The 20,425-nt window shown below is 38.7% G+C and overlaps 1 protein-coding gene and 1 long non-coding RNA gene across 2 annotated transcripts; one reads left to right on the top strand and one right to left on the bottom strand.

Annotated features, from left to right (window-relative positions):
* Window positions 1–200: 200 nt before the first annotated feature.
* On the bottom strand, window positions 201–1,333 carry LOC143858260 (uncharacterized). The gene is made up of 3 exons (XM_077368919.1): window positions 901–1,333; window positions 670–816; window positions 201–601 (listed from the first exon to the last, which is right to left on the bottom strand). Exons 1-3 carry the CDS (start codon window positions 1,331–1,333, stop codon window positions 201–203), a joined length of 981 nt encoding a protein of 326 aa, XP_077225034.1.
* An 11,702-nt stretch (window positions 1,334–13,035) lies between these two features.
* LOC143858186 (uncharacterized) lies at window positions 13,036–13,505 on the top strand. Its single transcript, XR_013238886.1, has 3 exons — window positions 13,036–13,170; window positions 13,279–13,354; window positions 13,458–13,505. It is a non-coding gene; the product is annotated as an uncharacterized LOC143858186 (long non-coding RNA).
* The last annotated feature ends 6,920 nt before the right edge of the window (window positions 13,506–20,425 follow it).

The following is a 20,425-nucleotide window of genomic DNA, read 5'->3' as shown; positions in this document are numbered from 1 at the left end:
GGTAGAGCTCTCCTTCACATCGTGGATGATCCAGAGAAGGTGCTAGGGACCCGTTCCCTCGCCGCCTATCTCGGATCAGGGTCCACAAAGATGAAGCTTTATTCATAATGTTCTCAGTTACATTCAGTTTGAATAAACCCTCACTAGAGTAACCCTTTTCCCACGAATTCACCACTTTTAGTGATTACAAATTTATCAGCCTAAAAAACCAGTTTAAAACCTTTCTTAATCAGAAGTGACACAGACACCAGATTCTTTCTTATATCTGGTACATGAAGGACATCACAGAGCTTCAGAACTTTTCCAGATGTAAGCTTCAACAGCACTGTTCCTTTACCCGTCACAACAGATGATGACGAGTTTCCCATGAAAAGCTGCTCTCCATCCCCTACAAGCTCGTAAGAAGAAAATACACTTCTGTTACTACAGATGTGTCTGGTGGCACCAGTGTCCACCCACCAGTCCTTCACGTTACTAACCAGGTTCACTTCAGATACTACGGCCGACAGATATTGATCTTCACCGACATTAGCCTGAGGCGCATTGTTTCCTTGAGGGTTTTTCTTCTTATCATTTTTCCGACAGTTTTTAGCATAGTGGCCTACTTTTCCACACACAAAGCAGTTACCTTCTTTTTCTTGAAATCCTTATTATTTTTCTTGAAATGACCTTTTCCTGATCCAGATGCAGGTTTAAAAGAAATTTTCTTTCCAGATGAAGATTCAGTGAGATTTGCCTTAGAGTTAAACTCATAGGCCTTAGATTTCTGTTTTCTGAAACGATTTTCATCTTCAGTTCTAAGATAAACAAACAAGTCTTGAAGAGAAAAATCATTTCTGTCATGCAATAATGTGTCTTGGAATTGATCCTATGAAGGTGGTAGTTTTTCAATAATTGCACCAATTTGGATCTGTTCTTCTATTTTGATCCCTCTAGCAAGAATGTCAGAAACAATCAAATTGATCTCATTCACTTGATCTACCATCTGATATCGAAAATATTTTCCAATTAGATGTTTCTTAGAACCCGCTGCTTCGACTAAGCATTTCTGCTCTAGAGTTTCCCACAACACCTTTGCAGACTCAATTCTAAAAAATACATCAAACAATTGATTACTGAGATAACTCAGTATATGACATTTACAGAGATAGTTATCTCTTTTTATTTTCTCAGTGAGATGAGTTCTAGCAGGTTCTTCCTCATTAGGTAATGAGTCAGGATCATTCAAGATATAGTCTAGGTTTAGAAAAGTCAGAAAGAATCGCATTTTTTCCTGCCATCTACCGGAATCCGATCCGTCAAATTTCTCCGGTCGTTCTGTTTGGGAAGCCATGGTGATTAATTTCCAATAATCGAAATCCTAAAAATTACAGATCACAGATTGTAGATTTGCCTTAAAATTGTTAGAAAATTGATGTGCAAATCTGTAATTTAGGATTCAAGAATACGTTATAACAAATTAATCTCACAGCTTGAAGACAGAGATCAATAATACTATTTTCTGCAATAATAATCTGTAAAGAAAAAGAGAAATCGTTAGATCACTTATCGAGTTGAGGCACGAAGAATCTTCGCTGTCCTTAAGGCAAATCTCGCCCTCACTATGAGGAATCGACGGTGCAGATGGGCGTCTCGGCGTATGCCTCCAGGATACAACAACTCTCGCTCCAGGGGTGTGCACTCACGCAGCCCGGATGCCTAAGAACTCGCTTATATTTGCCAAAAGCCTTGAGCAGAAAACCAGAGAGAAAACCAGAGAAGAGAAAGAGCAGAAGAAGAATCCGTCAAGGATATCTTTATGTTTTCTCTAAATCGATTTTATAGAAAGGTAATCGACACGTTAGGGTGAAACGTCGCACTCTTTTAGTGCGTGATAGACGTTTTCCAAACGGTCACTAAACCACGATTAATGAATCTCAAACGGTAAAAAAAAGTTAAAACAAAATAAATAAATTCGTGACCGTTAAAAGGAAAAAATAAATAATAGAAAAAGAAAAGCCTTAGGTCCACGCGCGCTGCCGGCTGAGCTGCGCCGGGCCGGGCGGTGCGCATGTGTGGTAAGATCAAAAGCCCACCAGACCCAAATGAGCGATCCGTGCGCGTAGGATTCCCATGACCTCTTGCTCATTCACAAGGCTAAGAGAGTGAAAGTATATATACGGCCACTCTCATCCTCTCACACTTCCCATCTAGGACTAAAGTTTTCTCATGACTTTAGTCTTTTTGGAGGGAAGCCCAAGTAATTTGAATGAGAAGCCCAAAAGCATACATATAATGACTAAAAACACCCAATTGTAAGTTTGAATTACAAAAAAGACTTTTTTCACATAAAAAGTCAACAATGTTTTCTTCCTAGTTTTTGGAGCTTTCCATGCTCCCCTCACTCCACCCTCTCAAGTCTCTCCATCTCCCTCACCCATCCATCAAAAAAAGAAACACTCAAATATTCCACGGAATATTTTTCACGGTGGCCGGGCTAAATATGAGTCCGATAATCTGTTTTGGACAAAATCCTTTCTCAAAATCCAAAACAAACAAGGCCTTATTCTCCAAAATAAAATCGATTGTGGGTGTCAATCATCCATCGTATCCCCACTCGTCTCACCAATCATCCATTTATAGTTCACCGATTGAACGGCCAGGATCACATGGTCAGAGGGCCACTAGAACATGAAGCCCATGATACACAAGATCATCCAATTGGTGTAATTTTTTTTCTAGATCGCCCACCACCGTAGGCCCCACATGGTGTTCAATTTGGGCTACCAAACTATTGCAAACTGTAGATAGTGATCTAAACCATTCATTCATTGGTCCCACCGTAGCTAGGCTATGCCCAAATATTTTCCTAGCCTCCAATATATTTGGTGTAAAATGGACGGCTAAAAATGTTCAAAAAATGACCATACGGTGAGGATCATCCTATTGGAAAGATCTTTTTTTTGAGGCATGGCCTATTCTAGGGTGTAGATCAACGGATGAATTGCTTGTATCATCCAAATATATGGGCCCACTATATCCTTTTTAGCAAGTGATATATTCTCCCCCTTTTCTTCCCTGAGCCAGCCCCACTACTGTATTTATGATATGAACACTCTTTTACGCAACGAGGGGTGGCCCGGGAAAGAAAAATAGGCGAATATACGTAAGATGTTTAGTACAAAGCCTTTTAACCGAAAAAATGAAGCTCGTTTTTACATTCGTTTTGCTCTCTTTGATCCCTTGAAAGCTCGTTGAGCAACTCAGAGATTATCAAATTCGATCTCAGCACAAGTGGGTAGTACTTATAATCTTCTTCTCCAAACCCCAAATCATTTGCTGGTATTTTTTTCTCTTCTAACTTTTGGAGATCATTGGATTGTTTATTCCATATTTGTATGGCATTATTGTAGTGATTTAGTGTTGGGTGTTACTGTTTTAATAGAGAATGGTTGCTATTATTATTTTTCTACTTGAATTGGAATGTCAGATGTTGTTTTCCTGTTGTTGTTTACTCTTTATTCGGAAGTTAGCTTTGGATGTTCCAGCTGAGATAAAGCTAGTGGTTGTATCATTTTGTTTATATGAATTCTGTTGGGAAAGTTGCCTTATTTCCCAAAACATGTAATTGTGGTTGGAAACCCCAAAATAGGAAGTGTTTGTTAGGTTTTGGAAAACCTAGGATATTGTTAGGTACCTAACCAGTACGCCAAAAGCTCCAGAGCTGATGGAACGCGATAGGCAAGGCCCTTTAAACCTGTCCCATAACAGGCTGGGTCCCACCCACTCCCATACCTAGGTGGGGTCCCACTCAGGACCGTAACATACCATCATGCTTCCGGATCCGCCGTCCTCGGCGGCCCACTCTGTGACGGCTTTCACTCTTGCCTTTTTTCCAGGTAGCCCTTTCCACAGGTCACCCCTTTCGTGACTTGAACACGGGACGTGGTGTGACTGGTGTCTGCTCTGATACCAAATGTTAGGTACCTTACCAATACGCCAAAAGCTCTAGAGCTGATGGAATGTGTTAGGCAAGGCCCTTTAAACCTGTCCCAATACGCCAAAAGCTCAAGAGCTGATGGAATGTGTTAGGCAAGGCCCTTTAAACCTGTCCCATACTAGGCTGGGTCCTACCCAGCCCCATACCTAGGTGGGACCCCACTCAGGACCGTAACAGATATATAACCTTCCTAATGCCACACGATACGATCAAGGTGCGGGAGTCTATTTGTGTGGCAGCTGCAAGGAGGAGGCAATAGATAGAGAAGAGAAGGGAGAGGGAGAGAGAAAAAGAGAGAGTTTCGGTTTTCTTCTCGGTTTTTTCTTGGGTTTCTTTTGTGTTCAGTCTTGGTTGAGAGGACAAGGAAAAGGTTACGGGCTTACGGGTTTTGTGTTAATCCATCATAATCCTTGTATTTTGATTGCTCATAGTGAGGATCGTGTTCTCGCTTGTTGATGCAAGAGGGAAGCGTGGGAGTGATGGTGATCGGGTGTGATAACCCATTGAGAGTGGAAAGCAAAGTTTGCAGGCCAATAATAGGGATCATATGTATTAAGAGCTAAATTTCAAGTCACAAATACGAGGGAATGAATGAGAAACAATACAGATTAGGGGCTGTGATTGGCTTAAAGCATTCAGCTTGCTGAAATTGCCGAATATTGCCGAGGGTTGGCTGATTCTTTTCTCAAATGAGCTGAGGTTATCTCCAAGCTTTGAATTTAAGTAACAGTTCCAGCAAACTCTTCTTTACTACCTTCTACAAGTTCTTAAGATTGGACAAACCAGCCTTGCCTTCGCACTTAATATTCATAATAAATAGTTAGCTTCACTTTAGGTAGAATTATGTCACTTTAGGGGATGATCCCATGTGACGCCCTGGCCCACTGTGTAAATATTGTCTGGTTCTAGGTCTTCTACCCTTCCCAGTTTTGTTTTCCAGCAACACTACCGTACTCGACCCACTTTGTACGAGCCTACCCCCTTGGAGATGCTTGAAATGCGTCTACACAGTTGAGAGAGAGAGAGTCTACATATATATTCACAACTTTTCTGATGTTGGATCTCACAATCCACCCCCCTTGGGGCCTAACGTCGTCGTTGGCATACCATATTGTGGGAGTTCCCGCTCTCATACCATTTTGTGACGCCCTGGCCCCACTGTGTGAATATTGTTAGGTTCTAGGTCTTCTACTCTCCCCCGAATTTCATCTTGCCATTTCAAAAAAAAAAAAGGTCTTCTACTCTCCCCGTTTTTGTTTTCCAGTAGCACTACCATGCTCGGCCCACTCCGCAGGGCCCACCCCTTGGAGATGTTGAAAACACATCTACACAGTTGAGGAAGAGAGTCCACATGTATAGCCCATCAAACTCTCCTCCCTTTTCTTTGTGGGATCTCACATCCCACACTTCTTTTGTGAGTTGAATGTGGCAAAGACTTGCACTCTTAAAGGCTACTAATTCCCATTATCTATAGGAATACAGGTCTGGCATTCATTTTTTCCTTTCATAGCACTAATACAACATTTTAAAGAAAACAACAGTAGTGCACACAAGATTGCTCAAACTGTCATTTTTTTCCCAGTCAAACTGAATTTTCAAGAGAACAACTAAGAGAGCTTAATTCTTGTTTATCTCTGTTAGTTCTATACTTCACTAGACATTTCTGGACGGAAGCAAATTGTAAAAATTTTGCATAGCTAACATACATGCAGGTAGAGAGTCAACGCTGGAACAGAAAACTCATTTTTCTGGGGTGATGGCACTTGAAACGTAAGGGGGACAATTGCCCCCCTTATTTTTTTGTGAAAAGAAAAAAAATACTTTTATTTTTTTAATATTTTTTTATGCTTAATTACTTTCACTTACCCCCTTCTATTTTCTTTTCTTGGGAAACCTCTTCATGAGTTCACGCGACTCTCTTAGGCGAAAAAAACCCTAGCTGCCTGTGCATCTCACCATCTGCTCGTGCAGCTAGTCGGTGGGCCGACGACTTCATTTTTCCGGCAAAAATTTCATGCTTTGCAGCCAGGTACCCCCTCTCTCTCCCATTTTTCATTTTTTGCCCTTTTTTTTGTTCAAAGCAGACATTTTTGCTATTCTGGTCTTCTGGTGGAAGATGATTAGATGAACCATGGAATATCATCTCTTTGGGTCTGATTTGGGGGTTTTTGGTTTTGGGTTTCATCTATATGACTATATGCCCTCATTTTTTGATTTTTTTTGCAACTGATTTCATGGTAGGGTTCTGAATTTCTGATTTGGGGGTTTTTGGTTCATCGTTTTTTAGTTTTTTATCCATATGGTGCTTTCTGTGGTTGTGATTTTATCTTCTATGTAGTTTTAAATCAGATTTCATACTTTTTATATTATTTAGTAAGGGTTTTGGGTTCTTTTTGTTCATAGTAAACTTCTGATTTTGGGTTTTTTTTGTTGGGGTGTGATTTGAGGCTATATTATTACAATGGCTTGTTTTGGGTGGCATTGAAGATGTGATTTCTATGTGTAGTGTTCAGATCTCCATCTCATACTATGGTTATTGGCTTATTGCTTATTGCTTATTGGTTAAGTTTTGTAGTTTTTTTTTGTTGGGTTTTCAATCTATTGGGTTCTGATCTGTGGAAGCTTTTTATTTAGGGTAAGTCATTACTAATTGTTATTGAATCAATAGTTAGTGAATAATTTTTTTAGCATTCTTTTACATTGATATAGTGATTGATAATTAAATATTTTTGTGATATAGTGATAGAAGTTCTTTGTCTTTCTTGTTTTTTTTAGGCATGGAAAACTATTTTTCGAGAGTACCGTCATCAAAGTCGATAACCCCTCCTACAACTTCAAGTGTCCCCACCAAAGAACGAGAAAATTCTAAAAGAATTCGATTGAAACTTGATCCTACAAATCCTCTTGCTGATCCCGGATTACGAAGGCCAATAACTGATTATCATTCTAATGATAGGGCAAAAGTTCGAATGATATACTTATGAATGGGTCCAATTCAACCACGTAATCATGATTTTCCTCAAATTATGCAAGGAAAAGAGAATAGGCGGTTTAATCCAAAGTGGTTTGATGATTATCCTATTTGGTTGGAGTATAGCATTGCAAAAGACGCGGCTTATTGTTTGTGTTGCTATCTTTTTTAATCGGATAGTAAGGAGCATGTGGGAAGTTGTGATGCTTTTGTTGTTGAGGTTTCTATAATTGGAAGAAAGTAGAAAGATTTGGAAAACATATAGGGGGTCCTAATAGCGCTCATAATCAAGCTTCGAGTAAATGTGAAGCTTTTAGGAATCAAGTGCAACATATTGAAGCGTTAGTAAATAAGCAAACAGAGCAACAACGAAGTGACTATCGAATTCGCTTGCATGCTTCATTTTTGAATGCTCGATTCCTTTTAGAACAAGGTTTACCTTTTCGCGGGCATGGTGAATGTTGTGATTTGCTTAACCAAGGACACTTTTGTCAGCATTTGAAGTTCATGACCATGATTAATGAAGATATAAAGAGGGTTTGTGTGGAGAAGTGTCATGAGAATCTCAAACTAGTGACTTCAGATATCCAAAAGGATATAGTGAGTGCTTGTGCAATTGAAACCACTAACTCAATCATTAAAGATCTCGGGGATTCATTGTTTTCTATTTTGGTTGATGAAGCTCGTGATGTTTCTAACAAGGAGCAAATGGCCGTAGTTATATGTTATGTAGATAAGCTTGGGCATGTGGTTGAGCGTTTGTTAGGTATTACTCACGTTCCCAACACCACTGCTACATCCCTTAAGGAAGAAATTGAAGCATTATTGGCCAAGCATACATTGAGCATATCGAGACTTCGTGGTCAAGGATATGATGGGGCAAGTAACATGCAAGGAGAGTTTAATGGTCTTAAAGCACTAATCTTGAAGGAGAATGAATATGCTTACTATGTTAATTGTTTTGCTCATCAATTACAGTTGGCATTAGTTGGTGTTGCAAAGAAAAATATGAACATCTCCGATCTCTTTTTTTTAGTTACAAATGTAATAAATGTGGTTGGGGGTTCTTGTAAGCGCCATGATATTCTTCAGGAGATTCAACTTGCCAAAATTAAGGAAGCACTTGAAAATGGTGAGCTTTCAAATGGACAAGGACTTAATCAAGAGACCACACTCAAACGTGTGGGGATACACGTTGGAGCTCACACAATAGAACACTGGTTAGTTTGGAATATATCTTTTCCTCTATTCTTGACGTGCTTGATCTTATTGTCAAGGATATGAAGTTAAGTTCAGATCAAAGGCATGAAGCACATAATCTCTTAAAATCATTGCAAACTTTTGAATTCATATTTTCCCTTCATTTGATGATAAGTTTATTGGGAATTACAAATGAATTGTCGCAAGCATTGCAAAGAAAGGATCAAGATATTGTGAGTGCCATGACATTAGTGAGAATATCAAAACAACGGCTACAATTGATGGAATTCTTTGTTAGATGACATATCTTTATTTTGTGCCAAACATGACATAGAAGTCCCTAACATGGTTGATACTTATGTTGTTCCCGGAAAAGTGCGACGAAATGTAGATAAAAGAACGGTCTTGCACTATTTTCAAGTTGAATTGTTTTTTCAAGTTATAGATTTGCAACTTCAAGAGCTCAATAGTCGTTCCAATGAAGCAAATACAGAGTTGCTTCTATGTGTGACATGTTTGAATCCAAGTATTCATTTTATGCATTTGATAAAGAGAAGTTGATTCGACTCTCTAAGTTTTATCTAAAAGGATTTCCAGAAGTTCAGTATTCTACAAAAGAATTAGACAACCAACTTGAAACATATATTCTTGATATGAGGTTCAATACTCACTTTGTGAATTTGAAAGGAATTGGAGATCTTGCTGAAAAAATGGTTGAGAAGGGAAAGCATGTCTTATATCCACTTGTTTACAAGCTCATCACATTGGTACTAATTTTACCAGTCGCAACTGCAACCATTGAGAGGGCCCTTTCTGCCATGAAGATCTTGAAGAATCGATTACGCAATAGAATGTCGAATCAATTTATGGCTGATTGCTTGATTCCATACAGTGTTTAAAAACTCGTTGACTCGGCACGGAACTCGGCCGAGTCGACTCGGTTTCGTGAAGACCGCATTTTGGAGTAGCAGACTCGGCGAGTCCGGGCCGAGTCAAACATGAATATTACTTTTCTCTTGGATGGGATCAACTAGCAGGAGAATCTTGGCGATCCGTGACTTCTCCCACTGGTTGATCTTCCCAAAACATATTTCTGAATCTAAGGCGTAAAAAGACAAAAAAAAGAAAGATCCGTGCTTGATTTATTCAACAAAAATGATACGATTCATACCTATAAATCTGTGTTGAATGTCTCACATTTCTATTCATCATTTCATCCAAAGAAAAGCTCAATCTCCCTTAGTTCCTTATGCAAAAACCTTTTGCCATTGCCTTCATCCACTGTTTTCTTTTTGTGGAAGCAAACCCACATCTAAAGCCTATGATAAACCCTCCTTGCGGGGTTTCCTACTAGTTGCGCTTTCAAGTTTCAATTTTCGGCAGAAGAAGAAAAATCGAAGAAGAAAAATTCTCTGGTTTTCGTGCATTTCTCTGTTAGGACGAACTGAGGAAGAAGAAAGGTTCTTTTGACTTTTCTAGTTCTTATCTGGTAAGGTAGTGAAATTATGAAACCCTACAATATAGTATTTATTAGGGAAATTATACATCCGGCCCTGTCTTACCTGGGACAGCCCCCCCATCTTTGTAAAGAACAGACATAAACACATGAAGGTGGCTGTCCCAAGAAAGAAAAATGGGGTATAGTGCATTAAATGAGGGCCCTTTTTCTTACTTGGGACAGCCCCTTTAAGTTAAAGAAATGCTACAAAGTACAAAGTACAAACACACTTGAGGTGGCTGTCCCGAGTAAAAAAATGGAGTACATAACTTTTAATAAAGTGAGGAGTGCCCGAATCAAAATACAACAGTGCTGATAACATTTCCCTAAAAAAAAAAAAGGAAAAAAAATTCAAAATTGCTTTTACCGCCATACCCATTTAATGCCATTTATTAAACACAGGCATGGGCGGCTACCCATTTTTCTATGAAAAAGTTAGCTGCAATTAAACTTTTAATGTTGGATAATCCAAACCGTTGGATAATCCCCTGTCAGATCTATTTTAATTGGTTTGATGACTTTGATCATCTGAGCCGTCCATTTGATAGGTGACAACGTAAGTAGGTTATGCTCAAAAATTCATTTCAATACTTATTGTTGATTCTAACCCTCCGATCCATAGAGGGTTAGGATCAACCCTCTAACATTCAGATTGGAGGGTTAGGATCATCCTATGGAAATGATTTTTGGAGTATAACATATTTAGGCTATGGCCCATCTAATGGACGGTTTGGATCATCCTAGTGTGGGCCATACCATACTTTTAATAAAGTGAGAGTGCGCTCATAAGAAACAGTAGTGTTGAACTGTTGATAATATTCCATCTTTTTTTTATTTTATAAGAATTTGCTACCAAGCTTCTCGTATGGCAATTTCTCGGCAAGTGGCCATGGTGGTGCAAAGATACGCACCTGTTGCTAGCAAACGAAAAAAAACGAAAAAAAGTAATCATTACCCGGAAAAAGTAAAATAGCTAAATTATATAGTTTAAATGAAAAATTACGTAAAAATGGTTGTAAAATTGTAAAATTACAAAACAAATACAAGGTTATGACAATTACGAAAAAAACAGATGCTATAAAATCAGAATAATTATTACAATCCCTATATCTGCGGCAGAATAATTATTACAATCCCTGTATCTGCGGCATATTAGCGGGTGACCCGCGGGTTGACCCGGCCCGACCCACCCGTTTCCCAGGTCTAAATGTGAGCCGTACACTTACAGTACTTCTTGAAATATAATAAATCTGATATATTTTTTGTATGGCTCACGCATAGGATGATCCAAACCATCTATTTGTTGGGTCAAAACATCAATAGGTTGTGCCCAAAAAAATGATTGCCACAAGATGATCCTAAATCTATTGATAACTGCATATTATGGAAAGTTCTATAGATCAGAGGGTTGGGATCATCCTATGTAAATAATTTTTGGGCCACAATGCATTTACATTGTTGCTCATCCAATGGACAGTTGGGATCATGTTATATTTTAAGCCATATAGTACTTCTTGAAAAATAATGGACTATAGGGGATTACACCATATAGAACCTCATATAATCTAATCCCTTATTTTAGTAATGACAGTCATCTCCTATTTTTACACTTTTCTAGATATAGTGACACTCAATGCCGCTTGATCCTGCATGGGAGCATGGGACGATGTCGAATCCACCATCGAGAAAAATGGTGCGTTGTATTTATTGTAAAATCACTACCGGTGAGATTAATCGCTTTAAACATCATCTTGCTAAGTTACATGGCAACGTTGCCGGGTGTCCAAGCGTGCCTGAACAAGTGATGAAAGAAATGAGAGCTGCCCTCGAAAATTATAAAGAGGGGAAACAAGCAGTAAAGAACGTGAACGAACAGATTGCTGAATAACGAGGCACACAAGAAGAAGACATGCTAAGTAGAGATATGCGTGCAGCGAGGAAAGCTAGTCAACGTACATTCTTTATGGAAATGGAAGCACAACGCATCGCATGAGATGGAGCTGGCCCATCATCAGGACCTTCACGTAGGTCAGATGCAGACCCGTCATTTGCACCTAGACGTAGGTCTGATGCTGGTCCATTTGTGGCAGCACGAAGTTCTGATGTTGGCCCATCGGCGATAGGGCCCACAGGTACGGGCAGAGGTTTTCGTTCAGCCTCTTATCACGAGGTTCCTACAAGGACTGGAACTTTAGACCCACTTACGTTTGTACCCCCATCACGACAACCTACTTTAAGAGCAGCATGGGGGAAAGACTTGAAGAAGAATTTGGGCAGGGTGGTGGGAAGACTATGGTATTTTGCCGGACTGCCATTTCATGCGGCTTCCAATCCATACTATAGGGCGGCCATAGAAACAGCGCAACAAGTAGGACCTGGAGTTAATCCACCAACTCCATACGAACTTGGAGGTCCCATATTAGATGCAGAGGTTGAAGATGTCAGACAATATGTTAATGACTTTAAAAGAATATGGGACAGATCGAGATGTACAATTATGGCCGATGGTTGGAAAGACATCAATGGAAGGACACTGATAAACTTTTTGGCATATTGTCCTCGAGGGACAGTGTTCCTTAAATGCATTGATGCTTCAAGTGAGCAGAAGAACGCAAAATATTTATTCAAACTATTTGACAAAGTGGTTGAAGAAGTTGGAGAAAAATATGTTGTTCAGTTTGTAACTGATAATGCAGCGAACTATACAGCAGCTGGAAGACTATTGATGGAGAAAAGAAAAAATCTTTTTTGGGCCCCTTGTGCGGCACATTGCATTGACTTAATGCTGGAGGAGATAGGAGACTTGCCAGAATTAAAAGAGTGGATTGAGAAAGGAAGAAAGATAACAAAATTTATTTATAATCATTCACAAGTCCTAAATTGGATGAAACATCATACTGGTCAAAAAGATATTATTAGGCCCGCTGTCACACGATTTGCTACCGCATACCTATCACTTTCTAGCATAAATGAGTGTCAAGCAGGGTTGAAAAGCTTGTTGGCTTCGATAGAATGGAATGGATCCCGCTATGCAAAACTGGCAGATGGAAGAGAGGTTGAACAAATTATAACAGATCGAAAGTTTTGGGAAAATATTCAGCGAATCATCAAAGTCACACAGCCACTTGTTACCGTGCTAAGAATGGTGGATTCGGAAGAAAGACCTGCTATGGGGTTTATATATGAAGCTATCGATCGTTCAAAGGAGGAGATACAAAAACTAACGAAAAACTTATGCAAAAAGTTGTGGGATATCATTGACAAGCGATGGGCAGCGCAACTACATCACCCTCTTCATGCAGCAGGTATAAAAGCTAGTTTTTTCTAATGTAATGTTGAGAATTTTGTTGGTAAAAACATCTGAAAATTCTGATTAACTTAACTTTTGCAGGCTACTATTTAAATCCAATATTTCAGTATGGTGGTAGAATGTCCAATCACCCGGAAATTATGGAAGGGTTATTAAAGTGCATCAACCGCTTGGAGCCAAGTTCCTCAAAGCGAATGAACGCATCAATTCAAGTATAAATATTTACCAATCAAACATAATTTATTCATTATAAATTCCTTTCATTAGATTCAATAGTATCTTATGTAGTATTACTGATGCATTCTCTTTTTATTTATAAGATTGCGGAGTTTCGCGATGTTATTGGTAATTTTGGGAGTGAAGATGCATTGAGATCCAAATCAGCAATGGACCCAGGTAATTTATTACGATGTAATTGTAAATAACATATGATTGCTATTTGATATGATTCTATCAAATTTATATGAATAATTATTTTTTACGTTTTTATTAAATACAGCGGAGTGGTGGAGTTTACATGGTACTAAGCATCCTGAATTGCAAAGGATTGATGTGATTGTGTTAAGCCAAACTTGCTCATCTTCAGGATGTGAGCGCAATTGGAGTACATTTGCTCACATTCATACAAAGAAGAGAAACAGGCTTGCAGTGAAGAAGATAGAAAAACTAGTGTATGTCCATTACAATTTGAGATTGCGAGAACGAAATGTTAGAAGTGGTCCCAAAGGTCCAATCGATTTAGATATAATTTTTGCTGAAGAAAATGCTGAGGAATGGTTAGTTGAGAAGGAACCACCACTTTTAGATGTTCAGGCAAGTAGACGAAAAGAGATGGAATGTGAGGAGTCACCGACAAATGAAGGTGGGTCAAGTGACAGTTCTGATAGACATCAGCATTGCATAAATGATGAGCCTAGTGATAATGATGATGGTGATGGAGACGACGGAGGTGACTTTGCAGTTTATAATGAAGGTGTTGATGAGCCCAACCCTGATGCGCATGGAGACGCTGCGGGTCATGAATATTTTGTTGGATCTGATGATCAACATGATTATGATGACCGTGATCCGTATCAACACTACACTGGGGACGTTGACGCTTATGATTTGCATGGTGCTCTAGAGATGGATCCGAATATTGGCTATACATGGCAGCATAATATAAACACATTTGGCATATTTCTTGAATATTCTGAGAGTAACTCGATTGATAACCATAATTACACCGACCAAAGAATCCATCAATTTCCATATAGCCACTACGAGAGTGGCTATGATCCACACTACTGATGTGCCTACTCTTATATTCATCGAGAAGAAATTGTCTGAGCGGAAGCCCTTGTAAAATTTTGAATTTAATGTAACACAATGCATGTATTGATCATGGGCTATCTTAGGCTATTTTCTTTGCATTTTTGTCAAATATAATGTATTCTTTTTTTGTAGAAAAATATGATCCATTTCACTAATGATTTAGTTACTAATGATACTTTAATACTTATTTTTACATTATTTCTATTTTTTGAATTATTTATTTATTTTTATAAAAAATTACGGCTCATCTGACTTGGCCGCGTCAACTGTGTCAACCGCGTTCTTGACCGCGTCCGCGTCGAGTCGACAAGGATTTCCTTCGGCCGCATTCCGCGTCGAAACCGCGTTTTTAAACACTGATTCCATATGTTGAGAAGGATATTTTTGGTAACATCAATTTATGGCTAATTTATCAGTCGCAACTGCAACCGTTGAGAGGGCCCTTTCTGCCATGAAGATCTTGAAGAATCGATTACGCAATAGAATGTCAGATCAATTTATGGCTGATTGCTTGATTCCATATGTTGAGAAGGATATTTTTGGTAACATCGATGATGAGACAATCATGTGTCGTTTCCAAAAAACGAGACCACGTCGAGGAAGCCTATAAAATTTTCTTATGGGTCATGTTATTAGGTTTTGCACTCTAAAATTGTAAGATGTCATTTTTGTTTACCTCAATGTATGTTGGTGATGGAATATATATGAGGGTTTTTTTTGGAAACTATAATATTACTTTCATTTGTTTGGAGAAAAAAAATTACTATAATTTTTGCCCCCCTTGTGCAAAATTTTTGGCATCGCCCCTGTTTTTCTGCAACTGATTTTGTTTGGGCATGCAAATCCACAGCCAGTTTCTTGAGGAGATATTAAGATACTGGAATCTTGCTAACTCTCACACAACTTAATCAAACAGCTCACACAACTTAATCAAACAGCCCAAAGGCTATTCCAATTCATACTAACTCAAGTATTCTAGGACCAGTCCTTGCCTCTATTTCACTTCAAAGGGAGCTGCATCCAATGAATTCAAAAGAATTTATCAAAGATAAAATCAGTCGGGGAAATTAAAAAAAGAACTTCAAGAAAACCTCCAAGATACAAACGTGAACAGCAGATTAAAAGTATATGCAGGAACTGTTAAAAGTTGCTTTGGATCTACTCGATTTGAGCTTATTTTCAGTAATTTCCATCACAGCCTTTCTTTAATTTCATTGAATCATAGTTACAACATGCAATAAATTGTGAAACTAACAGATTTAACGAGTTCAAGCAATTAGAAACATGCAGCAACCATGGAATTAACGAATTGACAGTGATAAACTGCGCCTTTTCTCTTGGAGCTTTTTAATCATGAAATTTATCCTCATCTGACACTTCATTTAGAATTAATGCGGATCGAATCTAAGTTGTGGAGATTACCTTAGTCATTTGCAAATTTTGAAGAGAAGAGAACCAAAGTCCTTTCATTTCACAACCAGATTGCACAAAACATTAGAAGAACAGTAACAATGCAAGATACGCTGCTTCCTTTGGAGAAATTTCAAACAAAAGAGTGAATCGAGCAAGGAAATGCCCCATTTCTTCTACAATTCGAAGAACTCCCTTGTAATCCACAAGGATCAAAGTTGGAAAAGAAGAGAGGAAACCTTGTAGCTCAATACCATGGGGAATTTACGGAGTTATACCATCTTTTTACCAAAAATTATAGGAGGTTTGGCTGAAATATATGGTGTCTTTTTTTGGTTTTCGTGTTTTCATCAGTTAATTGGGTTCGTGGAATCTGCTCCTATGAAGAATTTGTGGGGGAATATATATTGATTTTATTTTCTTCTTTTGTTCATCTGAAACTTGTGGGTGAGTTGGCTGAATTTGCCATCATTTTCCCCAGTAGCTGGTTCAGGTGCATTATGGATTTACTTTGGTTCATGGATTATGCGCAAGACCTTATAGAATTTTCTTCTTTTATTTTCACATATTTTTGCCATCATGAAGCATATGACTGAAATTGTAAAGTATTAATGTTTAGTTGCATGCAATTGTTAGTTAGGAGGTTTGGCTATATATATATATATATATATATATATATATATATATATATATATATATATATATATATATATGAGGAAAATGATTGTGAGCTTGAAGCTCATATAGCTTATATGAGCTTGATGGCCCAAACATTCATTTACAAGGCCCAATCATAGATAGGGTGTGTACCAAAAATCAGCTCCATTGGATCATCCTAATAACTCCAAAAGCGAAGGGCAAAAATGGGCAGATTTGTGGCAAACGGTGTCTGTCTATTTTGCCCTCCACTTTTGGATGGGTTAGGATGATCCTATGGAGCTGATTTTTTGTACACACCCTATCTATGTAAGGGCCTTTCAAATGAATGTTTTGGATCATCCTAACAATGTGGGCTCACATGTGTTTGGGCCCTCAAGCTCATATAAGCTATATGAGCTTCAAGCTCACAATCATTTTCCTCTATATATATATATATATATATATATATATATATATGAGAAAGTGTAGCTACACGGCTTAAAATACAGTGGGCCCTACATTATTTGGGTGATGCAAACCATTCATTTGATGGGCCCTCACATAGATAGGGTGTGCCCAAAAAATCAGCGCCATAGGATCATCCCAACCCTACGATTTGTGGAGGCAAAAATGGACGTGTAAAAGCCTTCACAAATCTGTCCATTTTTTCCTCCATAGTTTGAAGGGTTGGGATCATCCAATGGAGCTGATTTTTTAGGCACACCCTACCAATGTGAGGGCCTATCAAATGAATGGTTTGGATCACCCAAACAATGTGGGCCCACTGTATTTTAAGCCGTCGGTGCAGCTAAGTTAGCTACACGTATGTGTAGCTTCACATAACTCTCTCTCTCTCTATATCTATAGTGTCTTTTTTTTTTTTGGTTTTTATGCTTTCATCGGTTAATTGGGTTCGTGGAATCTTCTCCTATGAAGAATTTGTGGGGGAATATATGTTGATTTTATTTTCTTCTTTTGTTCATCTGAAACTTGTGGGTGAGTTGGCTGAATTTGCCATCATTTTCCCCAGTAGCTGGTTCAGGTGCATTATGTATTTACTTGGGTTCATGGATTATGCACAAGACCTTATAGAATTTGCTTCTTTTATTTTCACATATTTTTGCCATCATGAAGGATTTCACTGAAATTGTAAAGTATTAATGTTTAGTAGAGCATAGAATTCTTAGTTAATATTTGTACTCTATACTTGTTGAAGATTTACATTTTGCTTATTTCAAGAATCGGTTTATTAACTTAATGGATATTTGGCTCAATAGATATTTCAAAGTTCCCAATATTAAACTTTAAAAATGGCATACTAACACAAGTAATCTAGTGGTTGAGACTCTTGAGAGCAGTTTCTATGAGGTGCTTTTAGTTAGGTATTGAAGTCATGACTAACATTGTAAACTGTGGAAATTAACACAAGTATTATGACTACTGTTATTACTTTTGCTATTAGTATGTTTATTGTCACAGAAGCATGATTTTCTTAAAATATTTATAGGTAAAGAAATGATAGTTTGAGTTTGTGTTCCACTGGTAAGGGAACTTTGACTAACATAATCTGTCATAAAAAAGCACAATGACATAGGTGGGAACCCTCGTTTCAATTTACTTCAAAGGTGGGAAAAAATATGCCCTAGTTTGGCTTCACAAAAGACACCAAAAAGGAGACTTTGCATCCAAAAGTACAAATTCAAAATCCACCACCATGACCACCATTTAACCAACATACTGGTAGTAATGTAGTATAAGCCAGAATGGATGACCTGATGGTAATAACTCAAAAACCTCTTCCTGTGGAACCTATCATTTTCAAACCAATCACTTACATGCTAAATTTACTAATCTCTGCGAAAATACTAATTTCACTGAGGATTGTACTACAGCTTACTCCAAATGAGGATAAAAGAGACTCAACAGGCATGTAGGGAAAGGCAAGTCCAAGCCCCGTCAAAATCCCTTGCGAAAATGCCACTATCATCAAAATCCTTTGCCTTTCCCTCTCAAGGCTAGGCTCCTCTGTCGCATGAACTAGATCCACTCCCACTGATAAAAAATTCCATTTTTTGGTACTACTACATCAGCCAAGCCCACCATATTTCTGTTGGAAAATTTGTTGAGGGTACTGTTGATGATAGAAAACAGAAACTTGTTGCTTCAAGGCGTGATATCACTTTCCTTAAGACAAGATTCGCCCCCACTAGTAGTGTGCAAAGGGGATCCGCGAATTGCCTCCAAGATACAATGAAGCCTAGTAGGGAAGCCCTACTAATGTTTGATGACGCGTAGCACTAGCGGAATCAAACCCGAAATGCCCTTCCGAAATTTCAAGCCTTAGAGAAATCTCTAGATTCTGTTTCTGCAGAAAAACAGTATCTAGAACAGTAAACAAAAGAAAAACAGTATGTAGAAATACTTGGGGATTTTTGTAGGAGTGTAGAAGAGAGTGTAAAGTCAGTCAGAATTGCCAATTCGATTTCTTTTTGAAATGATTGAAGTTTGCACATTTTTTATAGACCATCTGGTGTCTTTTCAGTGTGAAAAACACCTCTACAGGGCACCTTTCCAGAATGTTTGAAATCTGACCGTTAGATCGCACCCATTGATATTGAACGGTCCTGATCGATCCTAGATGTGACTGTTGGCTTGAGTAAAACCTCTCTCCAACCCAGTCATCGTTAGATCAACCATCTATGGTGTGGATCGCACCCCCTTGGCACATGACCGTTGGGGAAAGGGACACAACCCATTTGATCACACCCTTTGACCGTTGGAGTCATGGGCCCGTTGGGCCGACCGTTAGGCCCGAACCGAAGCTCAACCCAACTGAACCATTCGGCTTGATGGGCCTGCGAACCATTTGACCCACCCATCCGACCGGTCCACCTTCATCTTGATCCAACGGTGCAGATCAAATCTGGAAAAATTAAAGGCTTCAATCGCTCCTCGCGACGTTGCGTACGTGCGAAGTGCAAAGTGCGCCAATAAAGCGCCACTATGCGCCCTATAGCCCATTGCCCACGTCGCACGCGCGCGTGTGCGAACGGTGCGTTGCACCGTCCCGCGGGTCCAACCATGGGTTCAACCCAATGTGCAATCAACAAGAGTTAGAAAAGGTAGTGCTTTATAAGCCCTTCTCTTTCTTTTCTCTCATCCGATGTGGAACTATCTTTTTCAACTACACTTCTACATCCTTTTGTAAAAGCAAATATTTCCAAGAAAACATTTTCTTTTTCCCAAACGCTTTTGATAAAACATTTTCCAAAACACTAAAACATGTAATATACATGATTTTGAAAATGCAAAATCACTAACAATCCCCCACCATTTTCAAAATCAAAGAAAATTTTCTCATCAGGCTTGGAAATCTTATGCATAGATGAAGGTATCTCTCGATTTGAACCTTCACTTAGTGAGGACATATCAAAGTTAACCAGAATTGCATAGTAGACGTATCTTTGAACTAGCTATTCTATTTGGTTAACCGGATACGTCTCACACACAAGATTTCACCTCTTTGGGCAATTTCTAAAACCGACACATGTACTGGCCTTGTGTCTATATCTTGGTTTCATGAGCGCTCTAGAGACTAGCCAGGTCTCATAAGAAGCGGCACCACTTCCACACTCACATAGGTAGGCTTATCAAGAGTGCCCCTGTAACTAAGACACTCTAACATTATGTTATAAGCCTATTAAGAGTTTAAATACTCAGCCTTCTCCTTTTAAACATTACAGGTACCAAGCACTTTACCTTGGGATGGCAAATAATACAGATTATAGTGCTTGCAATCACTCCATATGATGTACTTGGACTCCTTGAACTCAAGACTTGATGTTTATTCAAGCGTTGAGTTGATGTTCCATCATTGGTGACTATTGGTTAATGGCTTTAACCCCATCCCTAATGATGTTTTACACACCAGATCTCTTGCAAGAGCTTTAGTGAATGGATCGGCCAAGTTTTGGCTCGATCTCACAAAATCAATAGTTACTACTCCATTAGTAAGTAACTCTCTTATAGCACTATGTCTAAGTCCTATATGTCTGGACTTACCATTATAAACATGATTATATGCCCTTGATAGTGTGGCCTGAC

Source organism: Tasmannia lanceolata, unplaced genomic scaffold (genome assembly GCF_043159265.1).
Source record: "Tasmannia lanceolata isolate RefF3 unplaced genomic scaffold, GAP_Taslan_0.1 ptg000025l, whole genome shotgun sequence".
NCBI lineage: Eukaryota > Viridiplantae > Streptophyta > Magnoliopsida > Canellales > Winteraceae > Tasmannia > Tasmannia lanceolata.
The sequence above is the reverse complement of the archived record's forward strand: the minus strand, read 5'-3'. Positions and strand labels throughout refer to the sequence as shown.

What these genes read in the sequence shown, in the direction of transcription:
- LOC143858260 (XM_077368919.1), bottom strand. Translation starts at nt 1,333, where the DNA reads ATGGCTTCCCAAACAGAACGACCGGAGAAATTTGACGGATCGGATTCC. An exon ending in AGAAGAACAGATCCAAATTG is followed by an intron (nt 817 to 900) that starts GTGCAATTATTG and finishes TTTCTCTTCAAG; the next exon opens with ACTTGTTTGTTTATCTTAGA. An exon ending in TGCATCTGGATCAGGAAAAG is followed by an intron (nt 602 to 669) that starts GTCATTTCAAGA and finishes GTGGAAAAGTAG; the next exon opens with GCCACTATGCTAAAAACTGT.